General features: G+C 47.2%; 1 protein-coding gene across 3 annotated transcripts; it reads left to right on the forward strand.

Annotated features, from left to right (window-relative positions):
• The first annotated feature begins 1337 nt into the window (after positions 1-1337).
• Positions 1338-15731, forward strand: SALL2 (spalt like transcription factor 2). 3 transcript variants are annotated; one of them, XM_047796052.1, is made up of 3 exons: positions 1338-1597; positions 11122-13937; positions 14564-15731. In XM_047796052.1, the coding sequence occupies exons 1-3, from the start codon at positions 1525-1527 to the stop codon at positions 14801-14803; spliced, it is 3129 nt and encodes a 1042-aa protein (XP_047652008.1). In that variant the 5' UTR covers positions 1338-1524; the 3' UTR covers positions 14804-15731. The 3 variants fall into 3 exon arrangements, with proteins under 3 accessions (XP_047652008.1, XP_047652006.1, XP_047652007.1); XM_047796050.1 differs by having other exon boundaries at positions 1339-1597; positions 14390-15731; XM_047796051.1 differs by lacking the exon at positions 1338-1597 and adding an exon at positions 10401-10705 and having other exon boundaries at positions 14390-15731.
• The last annotated feature ends 5310 nt before the right edge of the window (positions 15732-21041 follow it).

Here is a 21041-nt window from a genome sequence, read left to right on the forward strand (position 1 = left end):
ACTTTCCTAACTGACAGTGTTTCAGATGCTCTCTCATCTTAGCCAGAAAAGCAAAAGGTAAATAAGGTTAAAAGAGAGGGCATGGCATTATAGCTAGAAGATAGAGCATATCTGGATAGTCTATGCCCAGTAGTATGGTATTCCCCAAATTTAGGTAGGAACAACAAGGTCAGAAGTTAAAGAACAATAAACTAATTACCCTTAAGTGTGCAAGCTGAGCAGGAGAGACATCGTTGGTTGCCAAATCATGTATTTTAGACATAGAGGAATCCTTAAAGGTCAAACTTCATAGCCACAAGGAAATTCTTTCCACAGAATCCTTGACAATTGTTTTCAGCCTCTGCGAGAACATATTACAAAGAGCTCACAAATTCACTGGAGAGTCCATTGCCCTTTATAAAGTTCCTTTGTATTGAGCTGAAAGTGCCTCCTTGTAGCTTCTACTCTGGAGTACCACGGAACTCATTTATACCATCTTCTCCAAGGTGGTATCCCTTCAACCCTGGAAGCTGGACAGGAGTAGGAGAGACAGAAGTGCCACTGACCCTGTAGCTATTTTAAATTAGATTCCTTAAATGAGATCAATCACTTCTCTTTTTCCATGCTAGGAGTCTGGTAGCATATTGTACCTTTAATGAGGTAGTAGGAAAAAAAAATGCTAGACTGGCTTCAAGGCTTCTCCCTGTTACATCATAGCTGTGCAACCTCCGATAGGTTACTTAACCTCACTGAGCCTTTTGGTTCATCTATAAAGAGGATCATCTATAAATAGAAGTAGTAAAACCTGCTGTGCTAATCTCAGAGTTGTAATACTCACAATATGTCAAGTACATGAAAATATCCTGTAAACTATAAAGGGATCTACATACATTAAGTAGTTATTATAATAACTGTTTTTACTTGATCTTTTTATCAGCCTTCCATATCCTCATTTTTGACTGGCAGGTAGCTGATTTGTCAACCTTATAATCAGGGTATACCATAAAGTTCTCATTTCAGTTTATACCCCAGAAGCAGTCATATCATCAAACAAGGTGGTATGGAATCATGAAATAGCCAAAAAGCACGGTGGGGTGAAGATCTTAGAAGAGGGTTAGAAAAACAACCGAGGGACATTTTCTGAACAGACAGCATGGTGAGAGGCCCGAGCCCTGGCAGGGAGGAGAGGGTTAAATCCCTTCCTCTGCAGTACAAAAGAAAAGAGTGTGCGGAAAGATTAGGATTTTTGCTTTTACAATGGGAGCTGCAGAAGCGTAGGGAAGAAGCTGAAGAAAAAAAAGGGGGCGTCTCCCCTTTAAAGACTTGCAGAGATTGAGAAAGAGCGAGAGTCAGGGACAGAGAATCAGAGAGAGCGCGCGCGTCTGTCTGTCCGTCCCAGGAAACGAGAACATCTCTGCTTCACAGTGATTGGCACTGGGGGAGGCATCAGTTGGCTTCAGACCCAAGGGGGAGACCAGACCAGGTCACCCCGGTTAAGACTAAGTGAGCGTTGCCCCTCCCTATCCCACCTCTCTCTACCCGGGAATGTCTCGGCGAAAGCAGCGGAAACCCCAACAGTTAATCTCGGACTGCGAAGGTCCCAGCGCGTCTGAGAACGGTGGGTGCCTGGGGAGGGTGGGGGAGCCCTGAGTCCAAGCCTGTGTGGGTCAGGCCAGGGCAAGGGAGGGCACCCGGGCCATGGGCGAAACCAGGGGGAGGACTTGGTCACTGGGTGGGAGTCGGGGGGTGAAGGAGTTGAGATGCAGGGAGTGAGGAGATGACCTGTGCCCGGGAGAAGACCCGCTTGGCTTTTCTCGGGAGTTGATTCTGTTTGTGTTTTCTGTGTTGTTTTTCTCGGCTGAAATGGAGTTTTCAAACTGGCTCTGTCTCCCCACCCAAGAGTTTTCTCCCCAGGTCCCCCTTTGCTCACTGGTCTTTGTGCCGTTGCTAAGTAACCTCCTCAGACCTGAAGACCGTCTCTTAGGGGTGGGATTTCCCCCCTCGCCTTTCTTTCTGGGGAGTTGGGTTGCAACAGAATGAATTGGATAAACGTGAAGGTTCCCCTGAGGGAGAAGAGAAAAAAGTTTCTCATTGTTGGGCTGAGCAGACAGCAGAGCAGAACTCCCAAAGGGAGTGAGCTAAAGCCGGTCAGAGGTAGCCTGGTTTGGGATGTGTATCTGTGTCACCTGGTGTAGAGGCTGGAGGAAAGGTCTGGGTGAGGGGCATGGGTTGGTTTGTGCTTCAAGGGAGGCCAAGCTAAAAAAAAATGTATGAGTTAACATACCTGTTAATACAAGCATACCATTTTATGAGGGTATTAGGATATTATCAGTTTCCTTAAGTAACAGATTTTCTTTGTGAGTTTTCATGTATTCTTAAAATGTTCCAGTGAGTAAGAGGCAGCCTACAGGGCAACTAGGGTACTCAGAAGTGACATTGCCCAGCCTCAGAAACAGAGGCATTGTCGAGACAGAAAACTAGGTTTCATGATATTCAGGGTAGGTGGTGCTGACTCCACATAAATTAGGGTTTTCCAAACTTGCTTGATTATGGGTAGATCTGGGCTAGGGTCGGGGAATCTATATCTTTGCAAATGTCCAGATAATTCTTAAGATTGAGCAAGTTTGGGACAATCTGGCTACATATGTTCACTTTATGGAACTCTGAAAGTCCTGGTTCAGGGATTAACTAATTTGCTTAGCAAATAATTGATTCACCCAACAATATAGTGTAGGATTAAGTACAGGGGTTCTGAAGCCAGATGTTTAGGATTCAAATCCTTGCTCTACCATTTGGTTAGCTTTGCAATCTTGGTTGGTTGACTTTGCCTTTCCATGCCTCAGTTTCCTCATCTGTGAAATAGGGATGATTCATGCTAGCTACCTCATGAGGTTATTGTGAAATGAGTTAGTACATATTAATACACTTGGAAAAATAACTAGCATAACTAAGTGCTTAATACATATGGTACAGTCCCTATCATAAATAAGTACTTAATATGTGAGTATTATTAGCATTATATGTGAGTACAGTGGCACTTCCTGCAAGTGCTGAAATATGACCAAGGCTCAGGAGCCTCTTGGTGAACTTAAGCATTTCTTTATGAAATGTGTGCAGTGAAAAGCTTTAGGATAATGTATTTGTAGTGACTAAAACTAGATCATTGATTAAACTTACCTTTCCACCTGTTGTTAAAAAAAAAAAAAAAAAGATACGATCAAATCAGGGCACCACGTGCTATGGAACAGCCTTAGCAGACATACTGGGTTTTGGGTAGAGCGCATCCCCCTTGAGTCAGTGCTTTACTAGGATCCCACTGTGCCAATATTAAGAGGTTCAGGCTGGTGGCATCCTACCCTCCTGGGACATATTAGCCCTTCTTAATGCTGCTACAGGCCGGATGTTTCCTCCTGCTGCTCTACAGGAGACTTCCCCCAGAGCCTCAGAGTTGCCTTACAGCCCTGCTCCCCTGCTGGTTGGATTGTGGAACAATGCTGAGTCCCCTCCACTCCAGAGGCATCCTCTCCTTTCTTCCCCTCTCCTCTCTTCTCCCCACATCCTCAGTTTACCCATTCCCCATACCACCGCTGAGCAAGAATCTGGGAGGAAGTCACAAGAAATCTTTCACAACTGCCCTGGGTGGATTCTCAAGCCCCACTTGGGACTGTTAACACTTGGGGGCTTGGGGGTACTGCTACAAAGCTGTCTCCATAGAAACAGTACAGGCTTGAACCCAGTGGCAGCGACAAATTTCAGTTAAGATTTTTTTCCTCTGAGCCATAAAAGTTAGAAACATAAATGTAAGGAGCAAGAAAGCAGTAGTAACCTTAAGAAAGCCCAAGGGGTTTCGATTCCAAATTCTCCAGAGACTGAAAGATCCTGAGCTACTTGCATGACCTAGAGTGTTCACTGGGTCTCACTTGTGAAAAATGAGGTGGCTAATATTTGATCAAATCTAAAATTCCTTCCTGCTCTTGTAAGATATATAGATAGGGTTTCTATTCACTTATGTGATCTTCAGCTGCCTGAGTTTTCCGCAGGGACATTTTCTTGTTCTGCATGCCCCAAAATTAGGTAGGGAGAGCTAATATTGGAGGCTCTTATGTGTGTCCTTTTACAAATGTACCTGTGAAACTATGGATATCATTGTGAGAGTCAGCAGACATTTATTTAGGAGACAAGGGTGCCACTAGGGTTTTCAGGAGTCTTTGCCTTCTTTTAAGCAATGTTTACCCTATGTGACAAGCAAATGCTGAGCCTTTGTTGCACATTTTAAAAGCCTCATCTCTGCAGTGACCTAAGATGTCACCAAGACACAGTCTGAAAAACCTGTTTTCCAGCCCTGTTTCTACTCAGTTTCCCTGACCAGAACACCAATACCTAACAGAATAGTTATTGCACAGAATGATGAGAAGGAAATAGTCTATTTACTTAAAAACTCTGGAGAGAGAAAAAATTTTCTCTCTCCCCTACAGAGTCTAGAAATCTGGATTAGAGGACATAAGGGGTGTGAATAGGGAAAATGTAAACTAGTACATCTGGGAAATAAAGGAAACGATCAGAAACCCAGATATTTAGTGAGAAGGAGAAACCAGGACAACAGCCAGACAGATCTAGAGGGAGAAATGGAAGTTGGCAGACATCAAGAGCAAAAGGGGAAAGAAGGCAAAAATAGAGTTTTGAGGGTTCTGTTCTCTTTATTGCTGAATGTAGAGAACATTGTCTCTCAGGGGTATTGAGCCCTGAAACTTTCAGCCCTAAGGACCCCTGGGTCAAAAACAAAACCGTTCCAAGTAGATAGAAAGTAACTCTGGCAGCATACAACAGAGCCCTGGATAAGGAAGCAGGAAACCTAGTTTTCAATCCAGCTTCGACCTTGAAGCTTTGTGACCTTGGACAAGTCCATTCTTTCTCCAGGGCTTCAGCTTTTAGCCTTTAAATGATAACATCCTTTGCTAAAACTTACCAAGCATTTAGTATTTGTCAGGTGCTATGCTAGGCCCTTTATGTATTTCCTCATTTATCCCCCCCAACTCCATTCCTACCTCCGTTAAATTTTTAAAAATTTATTATAAAATATACATAATAAAATTACTGTTTTTAAGCATACAATTCAGTGGCATTAAGTATATTCACAGTGTTATGCAACCATCACCACCATCCATTTCCAGAACTCTTTCGTTTTTTTTGCAAAACTGAAACTCAATAGCCCTTAAATAGTATCTCCTCATTCCCTTCACCTCATCCCTCCCAGCCCCTGGCACTCACCATTCTATTTTCTGTCTTTCTGAATTTACCAGTTGTAGGTACTTCATATCATGAAATCATACAAAATTTGTCCTTTTGTGTCTGGCATATTTCACTTAGCATAATGTTTTCAAGGCTCATCATGTTGTAGCACGTATAAAAATTTCATTTTTGTGGCTATGTCCCCATTTTAAAGAGAAATCCAGGCGTTCCCACTGTGGCTCGGTGGGTCAACGACCCGGCTTATCTCTGTGGAGGCACTGGTTCAATCCCCAGCCTGGCACAGTGTGTTAAAAGATGCAACATTCCCGAAGCTGTAGTGTAGGTCGCAGATGAGGATCAGATTCGATCCCAGGCCAGGGAACTTCCATATGCCTCAGGTGAGCAAATAAAAATTAAAAAATAGGAATTCCCACTGTGGCACAATGGGATCAGTGTCTCTGCAACACCAGGATGCAGGTTCAGTCCCCACCCTGGCACAGTGGGTTAAAGGATCAGGTTGGAGTTTGTGTTGTGGCTCAGCGGTAACGAACCCCACTAGTATCCATGAGGTTGCTGGTTTGATCCCTGGCCCCCCTCAGTAGGTTAAAGATCCTGTGTTGCCATGAGCTTTGGTGTAGGCCACAGACGTGGCTGGGATCTGGGGTGGCTGTGGCTGTGGCTGGCAATTTCAGCTCTGACTTGTCCCCTAGGCTGTGAACTTCCATATGCTGCAGGTACGGCCCTAAAAAGAAAAAAGAAAAAAAATGGGATGGGGATGCCATAGCTGCAGGTAGGTGGTAACTGTGGCTAGGATTTGATCCCTGACCTGGGAACTCCATAGGCTGCAGGATGGCCAAAAAAGAAAACAAAACAAAAAATTAAATAAATAAATAGAAATCCAAGCTTTTGAAAAATAAAGAAAATTTCCCAAGGTCACAAAGATTAGGTGCTGAGACTTAGAGTTCCCTGGTGGCTCTGTGGGTTAAGGTTTTAGCTTTGTCACTGCTATGGCTCGTGTCACTGCTGTTGCATGGGTTCAATACCTGGCCTGGGAACTTCTGCATGTGAGGCAAATAAAAATATTAAGTAGATAAACAATATTCGTTTTTTAAAAGAAGAAAGTTCTGGGGCTTTAACTCAGGTCTGATTCAGAATTGGCACTCTCAATCACTGTGCTTAATGAGAGGTCAGATCTCTGAAGTCCCTTCCAAAATGGTATGACCACAGTATGTGCCGAGTCCTTTGATGTCCAAAAAAATATCCATTGAAAAAAACCTTTGTTGTGTTTGATCTAAGATATTCCTATCCTGGAAACAAATATATTTTTCTCACCTAGCACCAGATGTACCTTGGCACAGGCCACGGGTGCATTTACTGGGTGTGGGTGGCAGAGGAGTATACGTATGCATTTAGAAGAGGGGAGTGAGGAAGAGAAGATGAGACATTCTCCCTTAGAAGTAGTCTATAGCAGCAGTTACAGAATCAATTCATAATTATGGACACTAACAATTGGTGTTGGTCCAACATTAACAGCATGTTTTTTTCTTTTTTCTTTTTGTTTTTAGTGCCACGCCCGAGGCATATGGAAGTTCCCAGGCCAGGGGTCAAATCAGAGCTACAGCTGCTGGCCTATGCCACAGCCACAACAAAGCTGGATCCTTAATCTATTGAGCGAGGCCAGGGATCAAACCCTCATCCTCATGGATACTAGTCAGATTCATTTCCACTGAGCCACAGAGGAAGCTCCCTAAGAGCAAGTTTAGTCAGGGGCTCAGTTCACTTTCTTTTATGACTGGATGATGTTTGAACTCTGTGTAGAACAAGCCTTTCATTTTATAATTAGAAATAATGGCTCAAGATGCACAGACCCTGGGAAAGGCTCACAGTCACTTAAATTCAGTCAGGTGTATATTCTATCAAACTCTGTTCATGGAAGCAGGATACAAGAGAGCCAAAGTGTGGCTGTGGCCAAGAATAGAAGAAAGGGGAGTTCCCGGCATTGCACAGCAGAAACGAATCCGACTAGGAGCCATGAGGTTGTGGGTTCCATCCCTGACCTTGCTCAGTGGATTAAGGATCTGGCGTTGCCGTGAGCTGTGGTGCAGGTTGAAGACATGGCTTGGATCTGATGTGGATGTGGCTGTGGCTGTGGTATAGGCTGGCAGCTGTAGCTCTGATTGGACCCCTAGCCTGGGAACCTCCATATGCCAAGAGTGTGGCCCTAATGGGAAGATTTTGCATTGAGCAGCTCATTTTGCCTCCATCCTAATTTTGGCCAAGTTGAGCACAGGTAAGATTTGTGAGAAGCAGGGTGAAAGGTTTGATGGGGAGGACACTGCTCTGATATGTACTGTGGGTCTCATCCTTGGCTGTACATTGGAATCACTTGAGGAGCTTTACAAACACTGATGCCTAAATCCCACCCTCAGGAAATCTGAATTAATTGGTCTGAATTAATTTCTAAAACTCTTGCAGTGATTCTAATGGGTAGCAAAGTTTGAGAACCTCTTTTCAACTCTACCACCCTGCTACCCACCAATTTTTCTCTTTGTTCTCCCAGCCATTCTCTCCCAAGTGTGATGAGCCACCATCACCTGGTTTCCTTTGTCGTTGTCATTTCAGCTCTTTATAAATGTAAACAAGCATGTCCAGGTCTCAGTCCTATGTTCATCCCAGACTTTGCATGTGAGCCAGGATAGCTTACCTCACCTTATCTGCTATCTAGGGACACCATTACCAGCTTAGTTTATTCCTGTGTTTATGACTTCATTCGTATCTGCCTAAGAATCCTGCCCCCCTTCTTGGGACAGGCATTGAGTGCAAAGTGCTGAGAAATAGAGGGTTCCTCTTACAGGTGGCTGTTGATCCTTCACCTTTCAGCAGGGACTGAATTTACCCTAAAGAAGAGTGCAGATCAAATTACGCATCAGAAAGCAAGTTTCATTAAAGAGCAAGAAAGGGGACAGTGTTTCCCAGGAGAAGATGAAAAGAAAAGGATTTCTTTTCTTGTCGGAAGACTTGACAAAACAGCAACTTGATATCAAATGTTCAATGCTAATTAACAAATGCTCAGAGAAAGCTTCCATCTGATTCCCTCTCCCTTCCTGAGGCCAGAGAGCAAATGGCAGGTAGGAGTCACACAAGGCCCTTTCTCTAGCACTTGGGAAGCCACACAGTGTTGATGCGCTTGGGAGAGCACTGGACAGGAGTCAAAATTCTGAATGCTTGCTTCACTAAATTACTGTGTGAACTTGGGAAAGTCACTTAACCCCTCCAAGCTTCAATTTCCTCATTTGTAAAAACAAATAGCATTGCATTAATCCGTGACTTGCCATACTTGAAACAGAACTTCCTCTCCCTCATAATAAGGGGCCAGGCCTGGAAGCAAATAGCATCTGTTTCAGAGCCATCCTTCACAACATTAAGGCCCTCGTGATTATCTGCCTTTTCAAAGTATAATTCAGTGCAATGTTTTAAATCAAAGTGGACGCTACTAATATTACATTGTTTCAGCTCCTCCCTCCCCACTGCTGTCAATGATAAGAGCCTCAGAAATTAATAAAATAATCTTATTAGAAAACAGATCTAATTTCATTATATGTGTATTTTAGGTTATTTTGATTGCTTTGCCATTGACCGTGTAAATTCTCTAATCCATAATATTTGGAAGTCCTCTCAAAATTTAAAGTCCCATATGTACATATTATTATTATTATTGGTCTTTTGTCTATTTAGGGCCACACCCGCAGCAGCATATGGAGGTTCCCAGGCTTGGGGTTGAACTGGAGCTGCCAGCCTGCACCACAGCCACATCCACACCAGATCCGAGCTTCATCTGCGACCTTCACCACAGGTTCATGGCAATGCCGGATCCTTAACCCACTGAGCAAGGACAGGGATCGAACCTATGTCCTCAGGTTACTAGTCAGGTTCGTTAACCACTGAGCCACGATGGGAACTCCTGGACATATTATTTTATCCCCATAATATTTCTCTAAGATAGCACAGCTACAATATTGCCAATTTACAGAAAAGGAAATAGTGCTTGGTGCTCCTTTAACAAGCCAGGCAAGAATGGGACTGGAATTAGAACAATGTGGATTTACAGGCACCCAAGCAAACCTCAAAACTAAAAAGACTTGTAGTCACTTCCTGTGAGCACGATAAGCTCTTTTAGGAAGCGGGGGAAACCCATTAAAACTTTAGGTAGAAAGGGAATACAGAGTACCTGGTCCAGGAGGCATCTTAGCCCTACTTATCCTCACTCTGAATAGGAGGCCACTTCTGAGCCTGTGAGCAGGTGTTAAGTCATTTATAGGCATTCAAACCAGGTTGGGGCTAAAAGGGGCTGTAGGCACTGAGAAGCCGCCTGGTAGCTCCCTCCTACTGCATTTTTTCCATTGTTTCTTGAGGAGCTCCCCTCCCCCCAGATTAGAACTAGGTGGGCCTCCGTAGGCCTCTGCAGGCCAGCGTCTCCCCAAACCTAGCTGCCCCTAATAGTGGCTGTGTTGCCAGAGAAGGACAACGGAGGAGGAAGAAGGATAGAGAAACGGTACTAAATAGATGGCTCCTTAAATAAACTTTAACTCTAAGTGTGGGCCGGGAGATCTGTGGAGTAACTTGTATTCAGCTATTATTCTGGGGGAGGAGGGGCAGGGAGTAACGGGGCTCAGTGTTCCGCTGAGGGGAGTCCTGAAAAGACTTCCTTGGAGATTCTACCTCGCAGCCTCCCACCCGTCCTGAGAAACTTCTTTTGTGGAGGGAGGTGGGGATAGGGTGGGAATGGGGGTGAGGAAAACAGAACAACACTTGGGAGTATTTGGGAGTGTGTGGATGAGGGCTGGGTGTTCTGGGTTCCCTCCTCCCGCTCTGGCCCTCAGACCACCCTCTCTGGCGTCCACGTTTCCCAAGCTCAGCGGATTCTTTATCCAAAGTAAGAGAAGCCTATCGCTTTGCTCTATTGAGCAAGGCTGTGTTTCCTACTGTGCCTCCTTGAGCTTGCTGGGAGGGCAAGTCTGGGCAAAGACATCTGAGTAGGGGGGGAGCTGACAGAGGGCAAGGAAAGGTAGACACCCCCCGCCCCGCCCCATGCCCCACAGCACCTGTCACTGAGCCTCCGGAAATGCTCCTGGGCTCTGGCCTCCCGCCCCCACGCACCCATCCAGCTCCCGCCTCCCTCCCCAGCAGCTCCTCCCCCATCTCCCCTCTCCCAGCTTTCACGCTCCAGCTCCTCCCCTCCTCCGCGTCTCCCGCTCCCCTCCCCCTCCTTCGCTGCTCCCAGCCCCCGCCGCCGCCGCCGCCGATCTCCATCTCTGCAGTCTGGGCCGCTGAGTGCAGAGGCTGCTGCGGCCCTGGCGGCCACTGCCGCCTCCCCCAATCCGGATACCCATTGTCTCCCGATCCACTCAGCTCTCCACCTCCCTCACAACCATGGCGCACGAAGCCGGGAGGAGCTCTCGTCTCGGGGGGTCCTGCGGGGAGCCCGCGGAGCTTAGAGGTGCGGTAGGGCCCGACCCGGGCAGGGTCTGGGGGCCGAGGGGACGCGCGGGGGTAAGGACTTCTCGGTGGACGAGATAAAATGCATGATTCTCTGCTTAGGACCCTATCCTCACACCCAGTCCTTGCTCCGGCCGGTGGCCAGAAGCGCGCGCGCGTGTGTATGTCCCCCGGGGGGGGGGGGGGAGGAATAGCTTGTGCATGCCCGTTCTCCCTCCCGGTCCCGCACCCCCCACCCTGCCCGATGCTGGGGTGTCTCTGTGTCCAGGCGGGTCAGCACTGAGCTGTAGTCTTCAGCACGGCATTATGGTGAGCTCATCTCCCCACCCCCCACTAGTGGTGCGCCGTTGTTAATTAGAGCCTCTCTATACCCATCCCAACCGCACCACCCACGCTCTCGCCTTGTCTTCTCCCCAGGTGATGCTAGTGAGGAGGACCACCCCCAAGTCTGTGCCAAGTGCTGCGCTCAATTCACTGACCCAACTGAATTCGTCGCCCACCAGAACGCATGTTCTACCGATCCCCCTGTTATGGTGATACTTGGGGGCCAGGAGAACCCCAACAACACTTCGACCGCTTCTGAACCCCGGCCTGAAGGCCACAATAGTCCCCAGGTCATGGAGGCAGAGCACGGCAACCCCTCGGATTCCGGGTCCTCTGTACCCACAGATCCCACCTGGGGCCCAGAGCGGAGGGGAGAGGAGTCTTCTGGGCACTTCCTTGTCGCTGCCACAGGTACAGCAGCTGGGGGAGGCGGGGGCCTGATCTTGGCCAGTCCCAAGCTAGGAGCAACCCCATTACCTCCAGAATCTACCCCCGCACCCCCCCCTCCTCCACCTCCTCCTCCACCCCCAGGTGTAGGCAGCGGCCACTTGAACATCCCTCTGATCTTGGAAGAGCTCCGGGTGCTGCAGCAGCGGCAGATCCATCAAATGCAGATGACTGAGCAAATCTGCCGCCAGGTGCTGCTGCTTGGTTCCTTAGGCCAGACGGTGGGCACCCCTTCCAGTCCCTCAGAGTTACCTGGGACAGGGACTGCCTCCTCCACCAAGCCCCTTCTTCCCCTCTTCAGCCCCATCAAGCCCGTCCAAACTAGCAAGACACTGGCACCTTCCTCCACCTCCTCCTCCTCGGGGGCAGAAACACCCAAACAGGCTTTCTTCCATCTTTATCATCCACTAGGGTCACAGCACCCTTTTTCTGCTGGAGGGGTCGGGCGAAGCCACAAACCCACCCCTGCCCCATCCCCAGCCCTGCCAGGCAGCACAGATCAGCTGATTGCCTCACCTCATCTGGCATTCCCAGGCACCACGGGACTATTGGCCGCCCAGTGTCTTGGGGCAGCCCGGGGCCTCGAGGCTGCTGCCTCCCCGGGTCTCCTAAAGCCAAAGAATGGAGGTGGTGAGCTGGGCTATGGGGAAGTGATGGGTCCCTTGGAAAAACCCGGCGGACGGCACAAATGCCGCTTCTGTGCCAAAGTATTTGGCAGTGACAGTGCCCTGCAGATCCACCTGCGTTCACACACGGGCGAGCGGCCCTATAAGTGTAATGTCTGTGGCAACCGCTTTACCACACGCGGCAACCTCAAAGTGCATTTCCACCGGCATCGGGAGAAATACCCCCATGTGCAGATGAACCCTCACCCGGTACCAGAGCATCTAGATTACGTCATCACCAGCAGCGGCCTGCCCTATGGTATGTCAGTGCCACCAGAGAAGGCCGAGGAGGAGGCAGCCCTGCCAGGTGGAGGTGTGGAACGCAAGCCTCTGGTGGCCTCTACCACAGCACTCAGTGCCACAGAGAGCTTGACTCTGCTCTCTACCGGTGCAGGCACAGCCACGGCCCCTGCACTCCCTGCTTTCAATAAGTTTGTGCTCATGAAAGCGGTCGAGCCAAAGAGTAAAGCTGATGAAAATACCCCACCAGGGAGTGAGGGCTCAGCCATCGCCGGGGTGGCAGAGAGTGGCACAGCAACCCGCATGCAGCTCAGTAAGCTGGTGACTTCACTACCCAGCTGGGCACTGCTTACCAACCACTTTAAGTCCACCGGGAGCTTCCCTTTCCCTTATGTGCTTGAGCCCTTGGGGGCTTCCCCCTCTGAGACATCAAAGCTGCAGCAACTGGTGGAAAAGATTGACCGTCAAGGAGCCGTGGCAGTAGCTTCTACTGCCTCAGGAGCTCCCACCACCTCGGCCCCTGCAACATCATCCTCAGCCTCATCTGGACCTAACCAGTGTGTCATCTGTCTGCGGGTGCTGAGCTGTCCTCGAGCGCTGCGCCTGCATTACGGCCAACATGGAGGCGAGCGGCCCTTCAAATGCAAAGTGTGTGGCAGAGCTTTCTCCACCCGGGGCAATCTGCGTGCACATTTCGTGGGCCATAAGGCTAGTCCAGCTGCCCGGGCCCAGAACTCCTGTCCCATCTGCCAGAAGAAGTTCACCAACGCTGTCACTCTGCAGCAGCATGTTCGGATGCACCTGGGGGGCCAGATCCCCAACGGTGGTACCACGCTCCCTGAAGGCGGGGGAGCTGCCCAGGAGAATGGCTCTGAGCAATCTACAGTCTCTGGAGCAGGGAGCTTCCCTCAGCAGCCATCCCAGCAGCCATCTCCAGAAGAGTTGTCTGAAGAGGAGGAAGAGGAGGAAGAAGAAGAGGAAGATGTGACTGATGAAGATTCCCTAGCAGGGAGAGGCTCTGAGAGTGGGGGTGAGAAGGCAATATCGGTGCGGGGTGATTCAGAAGAGGCCTCTGGGGCAGAAGAAGAAGTGGGGACTGTGGCAGCTGCGGCCACAGCTGGAAAGGAGATGGACAGTAATGAGAAAGTGATTCAACAGCCTTCTCTGCCACCACCCCCACCCCCACCACCTGAGAGCCTGGATCAAACACAGCCAATGGAGCAGGGAAGCAGTGATGTGGCCAGAGGCACAGAAGAGGTGAGCAAGCCAGAAAGGAGTTCCAGCCCAGCATCAGTGATGGCCCTGGAAGGGGAAGGCAGCAGCACCACCTTGGTGGAGGAGCTGAGCCTGCAGGAAGTGATGAGAAAGGAGCCAGGAGAGAGCACTAGCAGAAAGGCCTGTGAGGTGTGTGGCCAGACCTTTCCCACCCAGGCAGCTCTGGAGGACCATCAGAAGACCCACCCCAAGGAGGGGCCACTCTTTACTTGTGTTTTCTGCAGGCAGGGCTTTCTCGAGCGGGCTACCCTCAAGAAGCATATGCTGCTGGCTCACCACCAGGTACAGCCCTTTGCCCCCCATGGCCCTCAGAATATTGCTGCTCTTTCCTTGGTCCCAGGCTGTTCACCTTCTATCACTTCCTCGGGGCTCTCCCCCTTTCCCCGAAAAGATGACCCCACAATCCCATGAGCCTGTTTTTCTGTACCTGCTGCCCCTTGAACCAAGGAGCAGAAACTGAGAGCTCTGTAGAAGGACCTCCACAATCTGTGAGTCCTTATTTGTTTCTCTGAGTTCTTATGTGCTATGTCCCTAGTGGCTTTTCTCTAACCCCTGAGCTTCAAAATCGTTGTGCTCACAGTGGGATTACCCCCTGAGAAACTTTTCTTCCCTCTTCATTTGTTGTACCTGAGGACCATAGATTCTCTACAGCTTTCACGTTCCCAAGAAGAACCCTCTGCAACTTCCCTGGGGATGACCCTTCTGCCCCCTCCCCTCTCCTCTCCCTTTGGCAGGTGCACCTGAACACCCACATTTGGAATTGCAGCCCAGGCCAAAGGGGCGGGCAGCTGTCCCTGGAGGGCCTAGGGCAACCCCTCTCTGGTGACCAGGTTAACCTGCAGGACTTCTTGTCCCAGGGCATTCCTGCCCACCTGGTGAAGTTGGGCCCCCTGTCTTTCTGGAACCAGGATGTAGCTTTCCTGTCAAGTGACCTGCCCACCAGGCCCCAGAGTTCCAGCTCCATCTCCATCTCCACTACCACTTCAGGCCCCGCACCACCAGTGCTCTTTGGCCTAGGAACTGTGGCTGGGAAGTTGCCTCCAGCAGTGGGATCCAGAGAAGCCAAGGAGAAGAGAGCCCCTCTCTTCCTCTTTTGGCCTCTTGCATCCAAGACAGTGCCTGAGAAGCCCAACACAGAAGAGAAGTAGCAAACTGTACATTCCTTCTCCTTCCCCTGCTCCAGAAGGTGCCAACAATGAAGATGAAATACTATCTGTATCTGGTGGCTCAGCCCCAGGGGGGTAGAGAGAAAATGAAGGACACTCTTCCAAGCAGTAAGGCACTTAGTCACATTAAGGCAAAGGTGTTGGCTGGTTAATATGCAAAGATATTTCGAACTTCTCATATCCTTCATCTTTGCCTCTCAAAATTAGGAAACTGGTGGATTTCTTGCCAAGAAGTCTCCCTTGGGATATTTGGGGGAAGGAAAGGTAAAGTTCATATCTTTAACAGGCATTGTTGATGAGGGTCATTGAAGGAATAATGGAGAGTTGAGGTGTGTTGCTAAAGCATAGGACTTGCTGAGAACCAATGTGATTAAGAAAGGGGCCTAATGTAAGGGAGGGGACCTCAAATTCTTGTTTGGATGGGTGTCATGAATGTTCTTTTGGACTAATGATGACTTAGTGTGCAGCAATGCACCATGGATCATGAGGAATTTCCTAGCACTAGCGTGCTTCTAGTTTTAGATAACTCCCACCTTTAGTCCCTGGCCCCTTGTATTTTCCTCATCTTCCTCTCAAGGACCACTTCCTCCCCATTTTGCCTGTCCATGGACTGGGGCTTATGTCTTTGCCACTGTCTGGTTCTTAGTGTCCCAGACTCTGGGAGATGAGCTCCAAGTGCTGTCCTCCCTGCCTCGTCCTGTAACGAGATGTAGTATTTACTCTTAACATAGGATCATTTGAAACAGGAGTTCTGAGGAGGAGAGAGTGAGGGTTCTGCTATTGACTGACTTGAGAGGTGGTTTCTCCTCCAAAGGTGTAGGCTCCAGAGTTTCCTAACATAGTAAATGTAAAGAGCAGATAAGGGAAATAATAGTGTCTTTCTCTTTTCATTAAAGGTGTTTTAACCAAATATTTGTGTGTTTCTACTTATTTCGTGGCTAAATAGCCAGCTGGAGTGTGACAATCGGCATTCCCTAACATTGAGATTGCCTTCCCACCTACATTTCCTGCCAAAGCTGAACATATGGTGTTGAAATATTTAATTTGCTCAGCCTTGTCCTAAAAACAACCTCCAGTGAGTATAATTTCCTTGTAGAAGTGGGGTTTATGTTCTCAAAATGTAGGGGATTTGCTCACTGTGCCTAGTCATTGTCTAGGTTTTCCCTTTCCTTAGAACCTTCCAAACCAGGCTTTTGTATTTTATTTTGTTTGGTGGTTGAAGGCTGTTTCTTTTCTTTTCTTTCTTTCTTTCTTTTTTTTTTTTCTTTTGCTGAGCTTTAAGAATAGATTAGAAAATATATATATTTTGTCTTTTTTTTAGGGCTGCACCCACGGCATATGGAGGTTTCCAGGCTAGGTAGGGGTCCAATCGGAGCTGTAGCCACCAGCTTATGCCACAGCCACAGCAGCCCAGGATCCAAGCCGTGTCTGCAACCTATGCCACAGCTCACAGCAACACTGGATCCTCAACCTACTGAGTGAGGCCCAGGGATCAAATTCGCATCCTCATGGATGCTAGTCAGGTTCGCTAACTGCTGAGCCATGACAGGAACTCCAATTTTTTGAAAATTTTTTATTAAAGTATTAGTTGATTTACAATGTTGTGCCAATTTCTGCTGTACAAAAAAGTGATTCAGTCATATATATATTCTTTTAAAAATATTATTTTCCATTGTGGTCTGTCCCAGGAGATTGGGTATAGTTCCCTATGCTATACAGTAGGACCTTATTGTTTATCCATTCTAAATGCAGTATTTCACATCTACTAACTCCATACTCCCAGTCTATCCTACTCTCCCCACCCCAAAAAGCTGTTTCTATCCTGAACCTCAAGCCAGCCTGGCTGACACCAGTTAAGCTGCAGAACCATGATGAATTCATGTTTATGATCCTTGAGGTCTGGCAGAATCCCAGCTTCAGTACTACCACTGGTGGTCAGGGATGGTGCTTGTTTCCTGTTACATCACTAAAGACTCCAGCTGTGAGGCTGGCTGGAAGACAGAATTGAAGAGGTGAGTAAACTTTCTTGGCTCCATTCAAGATAAAGAACAGAAGTTTGATTCTAGTTTGATTCTGGTGCAGTGCACATTCCTCTTTTAAAGGATAACTAGGAATAAGAACCCATTGGGGATTTTGTGAAGTCAGCTGTGAAAGAAACAGCTCCTGTCTCTTTAATTCCCACCAAAGCTTTATAAATCTGTTTTTCCGTTCAGCCTGTGAAAGAAGGTGGGTCACCAATCTTTCTCTTCCCTTTATTTCCCCCACCCCCATTGGACATAGATAATGCCATTTAACTAATTAAACTAGACTCGCCCGCTCTTTAGATGCCAGTTCCCATTATGGTAACAGCTGTTAGTGAGGCTTCTCCCAATGGATACTTTCTTGGGCAAGTCAGCTCTGAGCCTGACTCCCTACTCCCTCCTTCAGAGCTCTACTTTATTTTCCCTTCTGCCTCCTATTCATTTTTCTTTTTCCTCTCATTCTGCTTTTTCTTCCTTCATTGACCTCTTATCTAACAGCTTTCGCTTCTTTTCTTTCTTCACCTTTAATTTTTTCTTCTTAGAGCCTTTTTTTTTTTTTTTTTTTCTGCTTTTTAGGGCCGCACCTGTAGCACATGGAAGTTCCTGGCTAGGGGTCTAGTCCAGCCTATACTACAGCAACCCCAGATCCGAGCCCTGTCTTTGACCTACACCACAGCTCATGGCAATGCCAGATCCTTTAACCCACTGAGCGAGGCCAGGGATTGAACCCACATCCTCATGCATACCAGTCAGGTTCATTACTGCTGAGTCACCATGGGAACTCCCTTAGAGCCTTTATAGCTTCTTCCTTCTTGCAGCTCTCCACCCTCAACCCCACCATTTCTTACTCTCAGTCACTTCTCATTTGATCATCTTTTTGAAAGGTGTGTTAACTCTAACCTGCTAGAATGAATATGTGAATAAATATAGCTTGCAGAGCACTACATGACATACACATAGTGGATTCAGTTCAAACTAGATGGATAAAAACATCACTATTATAAGAAGCAAGAGACAGCATCTTTGCTCATTCAGTTAATTTTTGAGGATTTATTTTATTTCAGAGACCAAGTGTTGAGCAGGTACAAAATTAAACAAGACATATTTTTGCCCCTAAGGAGCTTGGGCAATGAAGAGGAAAAATGTAAACAGATTATATATATAATTTTTTTAAAGGCTGCACCTATGGCATATGGAAGTTCCCAGGCCAGGGGTCGAATCTGAGCTGTAGCTGCTGGTCTACACCATAGCCACAGCAACACGGGATCGGAACACAAATCCTCATGGATACTAGTCGGGTTCTTAATCTGCTGAGCCACAATAGGAACTCCTAAACAGATATTTTTATGTGGTAGTATTAAATACTGTGATAGGCACAGTGGTCTGTGGGATTCCAGAAAGGGAAATGGCTAATTTACAACACAAAGATGGAGAAGGAAAAGGGACATACAGTTCTCTTAAACTCAGCTTTCACAATAACTATGCTCAAAAATATTAACTGAATCTATATAACAATGTAAGGACCAGTGCATTTAAAATTTAAGAACTTATGTAAGATCATCAAGTCCCTTTTGGCAGACAGATGTACTACTTCAAAGATGTCCCTTCAATAAAGAACTGGCTACCTAGCTACAAGAAACCTGGTTAGCTGACAGTCTCTAGCTGTCAAAAACTGGCCAAAGACTAAGCAAGATCGTGTGTGGTACAGGGCTTAGCCATTCCCCATTGGTCTGGCAGAGACTTTTGTTATGTCTGCATCATGGAAAACTTTGGACAGCTCTCCCTGCCTGATCCCACTTTTTCCTCTTTTGACAAGTGTACTCCCCAGTAAAACTTTTGGACTCCTAACTCTATCTTAGCAATTTCTCCCAGATTTCAACCTGTGTCACCCCCACAAAAAAGATTTCAGGAGTTCCCATCGTGGCGCAGTGGTTAACGAATCCGACTAGGAACCATGAGGTTGCGGGTTCGGTCCCTGCCCTTGCTCAGTGGGTTAACGATCCGGCGTTGCTGTGAGCTGTGGTGTAGGTTGCAGACGCGGCTCGGATCCCGCATTGCTGTGGCTCTGGCGTAGGCCGGTGGCTGCAGCTCCGATTCAACCCCTAGCCTGGGAACCTCCACATGCCGCGGGAGCGGCCCAAAGAAATAGCAAAAAGACAAAAAAAAAAAAAAAGATTTCAATTCTATTGACATATTTTCATCTCTCACAAATTCCTGTTCCTGGGACTCTTGTTACCATCCCTGAAACTTCCTAGTAAACCAAGGAATATCTGTCTCCTAATCCCCAAAACAGACTTCACTCATGTGAATGTTACTCTCAGTTAGATCCAACATTGACTTTCCTTTGCATTTCCTTATCTTTTATAATGTTTAATAACAATTTAGCTAACCTCAGTGGACATTTGCTTTTGACCATATAATTTAAAAAACAGTAAGGAAAAAACTATTTGGCCAAAGAACCAAAAGTACAGTATTTGTTCAGTACTGTGGATGTTTCAGTAATCCATTGCTATGTAACAAACAGTCCAAAACTTGGTATCTTAAACAATAGTGTATTTGCTTGTGAGTCCATAGGTTGTCTGAACAGGCCTCACCTAGGATGGCTTGTCTGTGTTCTGTGTGGTGAGGGCTGAGCTCATACAACTTTGACTGGAGCTGGAGGATCTAAGACAGCCTCACTCACTCGTGGCTGCTAAGTGAATGGCTGGAATGATGGAGACTCTCCTTGTCTTTCATTCTCCAGGGCCACTTCTTTTTATTTTTTGTTTTTTTGGTCTTTTTAGTGCTGCACGTGTGGCTAGAGGGTTAATAGGAGCTGCAGCTGCTGGCCACATTCACAACCACAGCAACACCAGATCTGAGCCACTCTGCTCATGGCACACTGGATCACTAACCCACTGAGCGGGGCCAGGGATCAAACCCAAGTCCTCATGGATACTAGTCAGGTTCATTACCACTGAGCCACAACAGGAACTCCTCAGGGCCACTTCTTGCAGTCTTTCAATCTCTAGGCTCTCTCTCCCCCCTCCCTCTCCTTCTCTTTTCTTTTTTTCTCTATCTCCTTCTCCCTTTTCCTCTCTCTTCAAGTGGCCTAGTTGTTAGGATGACTGGACTTCCATGAAGGTCCAGGTCTCTAGGAAGACAAAAGCCAAAGCCTCTGAAGGCCTAGGCTCTGAAACTCAAAGAATGTCATTTCTGCCACTTTCTATTGTCCAAAGCTAGTCAGAGGCCACTCAGATGCAAGAGAAGGGGAAATAAGCTGTACTTCTTATCAGGAAGAATGGCAAAGTCATACCATGTAAAGGCATATGGGATGGGAGCCATTACTGTAGTGGCTAACTCTGGAGACAGTCTACCACAGCAAATAGGAAGAAAAGTTAAGAAACGTAGTGCATGCAGCACTCATCCACTCATAACTAGGCTTGCATTCTTTTGACTAGAAGAGCTCTGGGTGAGAGTCCTTCCTCTTTATTGCTCAGGGTTATTGTATCTAGACTGGCTAAGAATGGACAGACAAGAGAGCAGTGGCTTTCTTTTGAGTTGAAAATTGTTCCTGAGGAATCTAGGAAAAAAATCCCTCTATAAATAGGTCATGCTAATTGACCCTCCTGGACTCTAAAATTTCCCTAATTTACTGCTGTAGTAATTTATGCAGAGTGAAACCAAAGAGTTCTGGGAGCTGCCCTTGATTTGGTTGACTCTCAGAAGTACCTATACTACTTCTTTGGCTTCCTCTGTAGGTGAGAGGAGGCAATCCAGGTCTTAGGTATCCTGATTTCTGAGACTGAATTTCTTCCACTAGAAAATTCTTCCTTTCCTATGAGAAAATGCTTGTAAGTTTAAGGGTTGACCTGAAGAATTCTGTCTTTAAGATGAATCAACCCACTTCATCTGTGAAACTATATCCAGCACTGTCTTTCTCCCCCCAAACTGTTTAATTTTACAGCTATGTAATTTCTATGTGTTTCATTTTTATGTGTTGACCTCGAAAGAAGCAGTGATCTTACAGCAAGTGAGGGACTCAGGTTTGTGAACAATTAACTCTAATAATTCTATATCATAGCAATAACGGGATTATCTTGCTTTAGTTAACAATACATGTATCTAAACATAGGGCCACACAGGATATACCCCACATGAAAGTGCAAAACCATCCCTTGTCAACCTTCTTGAGGGAAGTTGTTAGATCCAGGTTATTT

This window comes from Phacochoerus africanus, chromosome 9, assembly GCF_016906955.1.
Source record: "Phacochoerus africanus isolate WHEZ1 chromosome 9, ROS_Pafr_v1, whole genome shotgun sequence".
Lineage (NCBI taxonomy): Eukaryota > Metazoa > Chordata > Mammalia > Artiodactyla > Suidae > Phacochoerus > Phacochoerus africanus.

Coding starts and splice junctions, on each gene's coding strand:
- SALL2 (XM_047796050.1), top strand. CDS start 1,525: ATGTCTCGGCGAAAGCAGCGGAAACCCCAACAGTTAATCTCGGACTGC. Junction 1,598..11,121: donor TCCCAGCGCGTCTGAGAACG/GTGGGTGCCTGG, acceptor TCTTCTCCCCAG/GTGATGCTAGTGAGGAGGAC. Junction 13,938..14,389: donor TGCTGCTGGCTCACCACCAG/GTACAGCCCTTT, acceptor TCCCTTTGGCAG/GTGCACCTGAACACCCACAT.